General features: G+C 39.4%; 1 protein-coding gene across 2 annotated transcripts; it reads left to right on the top strand.

The window, feature by feature from the left end:
* The first annotated feature begins 666 nt into the window (after window positions 1–666).
* hoxb10a (homeobox B10a) lies at window positions 667–5,227 on the top strand. Of its 2 annotated transcripts, XR_010326695.1 has the most exons (3): window positions 667–1,562; window positions 3,178–3,815; window positions 5,131–5,227. XR_010326695.1 is itself a non-coding variant. In XM_064315559.1 (2 exons), the coding sequence occupies exons 1-2, from the start codon at window positions 773–775 to the stop codon at window positions 3,450–3,452; spliced, it is 1,065 nt and encodes a 354-aa protein (XP_064171629.1). In that variant the 5' UTR covers window positions 667–772; the 3' UTR covers window positions 3,453–5,227. The 2 variants fall into 2 exon arrangements, 1 of the variants encoding a protein (XP_064171629.1); XM_064315559.1 differs by having other exon boundaries at window positions 3,178–5,227.
* Window positions 5,228–5,574: the final 347 nt, after the last annotated feature.

Genomic DNA, 5,574 nt, shown 5'->3' with positions numbered 1-5,574 from the left:
ATTGCTGCATTTGAAACAAGCCATAGAGCACGCAGTTTGCAATATTAGCTGACATTTTTGAATATTATTGTTATTTTTTGGGTAAACCCAAAAACAAACGGTTTGCAGTTAGTAAATTCACATTGTTTTACATTCGGTACAATATGATGTGTCGTATAATTTCAAACAATTAACATTACAATTTAATAAATAAATAAATAAATGAATAAAACATACAATTTAAAGACAATCACCTGGGGGGGGGGGGGCAAACAAAAAGGGCCCTTGAGCGCATCAACAGACAGAGGCTATACATATAACTTCTAAATATATCGGTCATGGAGCAATGCAAAGAGCATATTCATCTGAATGCGTTTATTTTGATTACAGTTGGCTTTGTATAGCCTTATAAACCGCGGGAATCTTTAAACAGCTATAAGAATGTGGCCGGGTGATGGTCTAAATAGTTTTGGTAAATATATCTGGCTAAGGAACTCCGTATCCCTGGGTTTTCTTCAACGTATTTTTTTTCCCAAGGCGGGATATAGTAATAGTGTTGGAGGGGTTATGAGAATAAATATGACATCTGCAACCCATTATAAAAATCAATTAAACGCGAGGGTATGATCCGGAGACGCTGCGTCCTGAATTAAAGTAGCACTGCAAGGGGAGGAGTCTTTTTGTAACCAAAGTCCTATTGGCCCCCTCACAGGAAGCAGCTTGCAAACGGTTGTCTATTTGAAAAGCTGATTGTGAAGGACTCAGTTTGCCTTTGCCAAAATATTTCCCAGCAATGTCATGCTCTGAAAGATCCGTTTTCACGGCGTTTTCTGTTAACTCTTTAATAATCGGCGATCGAAAGGAGCTCTCCGACGCCACCTATCAGCTCGGCAATTCTGAAGAGCACTGCCATGTCCAAAATACCTGGGGGTCTGTTCCAAATGAAACCATACCCGGGGAAATGAACCAGCTCCAGCAATCACCGCAGCAGGAAGGCATGGTTTTGCTTCGACATGAATTCCACCAGGGATTAGTAAATTGGGGAGAACCGCGCTTGAGTCCCGGCCGGGTGCAGCAGGTCAGCGCGTGCCCTCTCAGCGCGCTAAACAGGAAAGACGATTCCTCCTACTTCACATTGGACTCGGACAAGCCTTCTAATAAACCACTAGCGGACGCTTCCGCCTTCACCAGACTAATGACAGACAGTGGTTCCGTGGGCATCGGCGCTGGTCCCATTCAGAGCTACTTCGGTGCAGAACAGCAATCCTACTCTGGGCCGAAACTCCCCCATCACAGGAGCCAGGACGTGTCCTCGGTCTGTCTCCCGAACGCGTCTCATTCAGATACTCGACAGCTGTACAACCTGAGCTTCCCAGTCAAGCCTTGCCTTGATAAAAAGCTCGTTGACGATGACTTAGAGGTCTGCAACACCGTGTGTCCAACCCAGAGGAACAATACTACGATCATCCTCACCCTCAACAACAATCACAACAACGAGGAAGAAGCAGAGCTAGGTTTACGGCGAGAACAGCCCCTCTCAGACTGTCCCGACGGCAATAAAACTCACAGACAGCAGACGCAAGGTGGGTAAATAGAAACGTCCTGAAAGAGATAAAACGGAATCATTGGCAACAGCAACCCAGAACACGATTCTTTTCGGCTGAAACAAGGTGATTTTATAAAGGCTATAAATGACCCTTCCTGGTAGAACAAAAAGGGTACCACGGGGTTCAAAATTAATTTATTGCACGGAATAGCTCTGGCTAGACTAAATTGCACTCCCTTTACAGAGCGCTTTGGAACATCAAAACAACGGAAGGCTCTTTGTGCAGTGGCTGTTAGAGAAGAGCAGGTATGCAATTAAATTGAGAACAGGTTTAGAAAAGGGGTAGGCTTTATCTTCGAGTTACATCTGCAGAAATGAAAGGGAACCTATAAGTTGCCGATATTCAGTGGTACAGACTAATGCTGTCAAATCGATTAGATGATTAAAATCGTTAGCTCCAAAGAGAAGGGCGATGGGGAAAATTCATTCAGATAATTTAAATGTTATATAAATTTGATTAACCTTTTTCTCACATTACATCTGTGTGAACTGTTGACGTTTATTTTAATGAAAGACGCTAGTCTGCTTTTCTCATTCTGCAAGATTCCGCATGTGCCAGTTCTTGACAGTATTTACGTTTTCCAGATGCAACGTCGGTTTTAAATTTTATACCTGAGACTATTTTCCGATCATTTGGCGTAACCACCTATATTACAAAATATGTATGATACATCTTCAGACATTCTACGGCTATAATCTAGATGTGTGCGTGTGTGTGTCTTGTGTGTTAAGGTTAGACAATTAATGGCATTGCATTATTTTAGAAGGGATCTTAAAACGGTCAGGATATGAAGCCTATTGCATATTATGTGCACGCCTCTTGATCACTAGTTGTTTTTCAATGATATACTGCCAAAATAATACGTGATCAAGAAAAGATATGTTCAAACAAATATTTACAAACTGAAAATTCACATCCATTCACTGATTTGTTGAGTTGTGAACCTAACGTAATAATTCTAGTTTATCACACATGTAAACCCCCCACCACACACACAGAGACTGAATAATAGTTGTTAAGGCAATACTGCAGTTGAACATACCGTTTAACAAACTGTTTCTCACATGCAGTTTGTAATGTTCAGTTGTTCAAAATATTTTATGGCATATTCAAACATTCAATCAAGATTTGTCGTTAACTGTGCGTTACAGTTTTTGTGATCGTTAAACTCGCCAGAATGTGTTTGTGAAGAAAAAAAATCTTGCTTTTTTGTTAGTCAAAGTAAAAGACAGATGTTTATAGAATCCAGGCCATAGTTTTTGATTTGGTTATTTTACAAAGTCATGGAGGAAATTTATGTCGACTAAAGTACTTCCGATACAGATATACCTTTGATGGTTTAACGTAATGTGTTCCCTGGTCTCCCTATATGGAAGTGAGTGTCCTTAGCTTAATGAGAAGAAGCAGAGGCCTGCCCGACTATACCAGGAACATGGTGTACACAGAAAACCTGCCCATCAGACATGAATAGCTGTACAGAAGTTTGCACGACTTCTGCCAATCTTTTTTCTGTCGGAGTGCTAGCCAAGGATAGCAATTACATGTTTCGTCTTAAAATTCTAACGCATGATGCGCTTTTTTCATTTGGCAGAGGAAAGGAAATTGGAGAACGCCCCAAGCGGATGGTTGTCAGCGAAAGCAGGAAGGAAAAAACGGTGCCCTTACACCAAACACCAAACGCTAGAACTGGAGAAGGAATTCCTCTTTAACATGTACCTGACTCGAGAGCGCCGCCTAGAGATCAGCCACAGCGTCAATCTCAGCGACCGTCAGGTCAAAATCTGGTTCCAGAATCGCCGGATGAAACTTAAAAAAATGAGAAGAGAGCACAGGACCCTGGGCGCGAGTGCACATTACTCCATGTGACACAATTCTGTCAGATAAAGAATTCTAATTCGCGCGACACAAAAATATACAAAAATAAATAAATGCAAAGCCAAGATGGTTAAAGCGGAAAATATGGATAATATTAAAACAAATGTCCTACCATGAAGAACACAGAATATCCTTGCATACGGGCCTACATGTTTATGACAAAAAGACATAGTCTTCGCTACGTTTCTCCAGAGCCACGTGTGCCCCGCAACACAAAATACAAACCCCTTCTGGTTCATTTGTATTCAAAACACCCCTTTTTTGTCATTTTTATGTTTTTCTTTCGTTTACTTAGTTTCAGTGGACATCTGAAAGATATTTCGTTGTGGTCTGGAGATGCGTTGTTTACAACTCGTGAGTATGAAAATACAGACTAATGCCTGTTTTCCATTAATTAGCCTGTAAAAGATCACTTCATTTCTTTATGTTCACGCTATTTTATTAATTTCAGGTACTAGTGATATTAAAGGGATACTTATAAAATGTCAATAAATTAAAATGTTCTGAAATGCTTACCAATATAAGCACAGTGTAGTATCGGGGTGAATGAACCAGTAATGCTGGTTTGAGAACGTAGCCTATGCAGGCCATACTGAAAATGCTGGCAAGTTCATTGCACGAAAGGAGTTCTGTGAATTCAAAATGCGGATGAATGTACTATAATGTTTATAACCAGACGGCTTATTGTATTTTGCGTTTTGGGTACTTTAATCACTGTAATTTCTATAGATAAATGTTCTTTCTATGTAATAACCAGTCGTTGTGCTGGGTATAATGTGCTGAAGGATAATCTTTCCCGATTCGAATATTTATTATTGCGTACATGTTTAAATGGTTTCTAGAGATCTGACATATCTAGCATATTTGTTTCTAAGGAATTTGACTTGCGGAATTTAATATCAGTGATAGACCTCTTAATATAATGCTTTAGTAAGGACGATTCATGACACTGGGGAACTGTAGTGTGAGCCAGTGGGCGTAGGCCTATATCACTAATTCTGTGGAATGTGTCTTGGGACTCAGTGCTGTTTGTTCCAATAAAGTTGGGTTAAATTATATTATTATTAATAATAATAATAATAATAATAATAATAATAATAATAATAATAATAATAATAAATCATAATAACAATGAGGAGGAGGCAAATTCGTCAACCCAATGTTAAAATGGCGACTGTTTTTACACTCCAATATTTGAACATTGTGTTTAACTTTGAAAATGTTATAAGCCGGCTGATTTAATGGTCTGTATGTAGGCCCTACTGGTTTTTACGAAAGATAGAGAGGGGCGAATACAGTCTGAACAAGTTGAAGAAATATTAGTCAACATTTGAAAATATTTAAACAAAATGATCAAACATACATGGGCAGCATTATATTATATGTGTGATCATACAATATAGGACAATAGGACCGTGCACGATACAGTACGCGCATGGTCTGCAATGCCAAAGTATTCCACGCATAACAGAAATTCCTCCTATGCGATGTGTGTGTGTGTGTGTGTGTGTGTGTGTGTGTGTGTGTGTGTGATATAGCGTGTAGTTAGCCAAATATTGCTTTCTGTTCTCATGTGATGTATTTACATTTTAGAATTTCATTAGGAACGTGTGTGGCTACACTTTCCTTAGGTTGAATGTATAATTCCTACTCTTTTGTCTGCCTGTAGGTTTGTATTGTTTGAACCGCCATGATGAGACTGCACCATTTTAAACGTCACCGATTGGATGAGACTCTCCATAAAATTAAAGTATTTTAAATTTGTGGCTTGTAGCATCTGAGAAAATAAGTATGTATCTGTAAAATACATTTTGGCAGTAGGCTATTTTAACTACAGCACCATCGCCTTCTGAAAGCGTCAATGCAGCATTTGCTTGCGTAATTGCAGTTCGATACAGTTAAATTGACTGTTTTAGAAATTGCTTGAAATATTCGGATGTTTGTTTAAATATTTTTCACTCCAGCACTTTAATCAGCAGGCAAATTTGTTCACCAGACCTTGCACATCCCTTATAATCATCTTAAGGGTTAAAGTCACGTATTCCGGCGAAATTTAATTATGTCTGCATTGTAACCTAGCAACGGTGTCGCTGGACTGACGCTGGAGGCATCT

The sequence above is a fragment of the Anguilla rostrata genome, chromosome 17 (assembly GCF_018555375.3).
Source record: "Anguilla rostrata isolate EN2019 chromosome 17, ASM1855537v3, whole genome shotgun sequence".
NCBI classification, from domain to species: domain Eukaryota; kingdom Metazoa; phylum Chordata; class Actinopteri; order Anguilliformes; family Anguillidae; genus Anguilla; species Anguilla rostrata.
The sequence above is the reverse complement of the archived record's forward strand: the minus strand, read 5'-3'. Positions and strand labels throughout refer to the sequence as shown.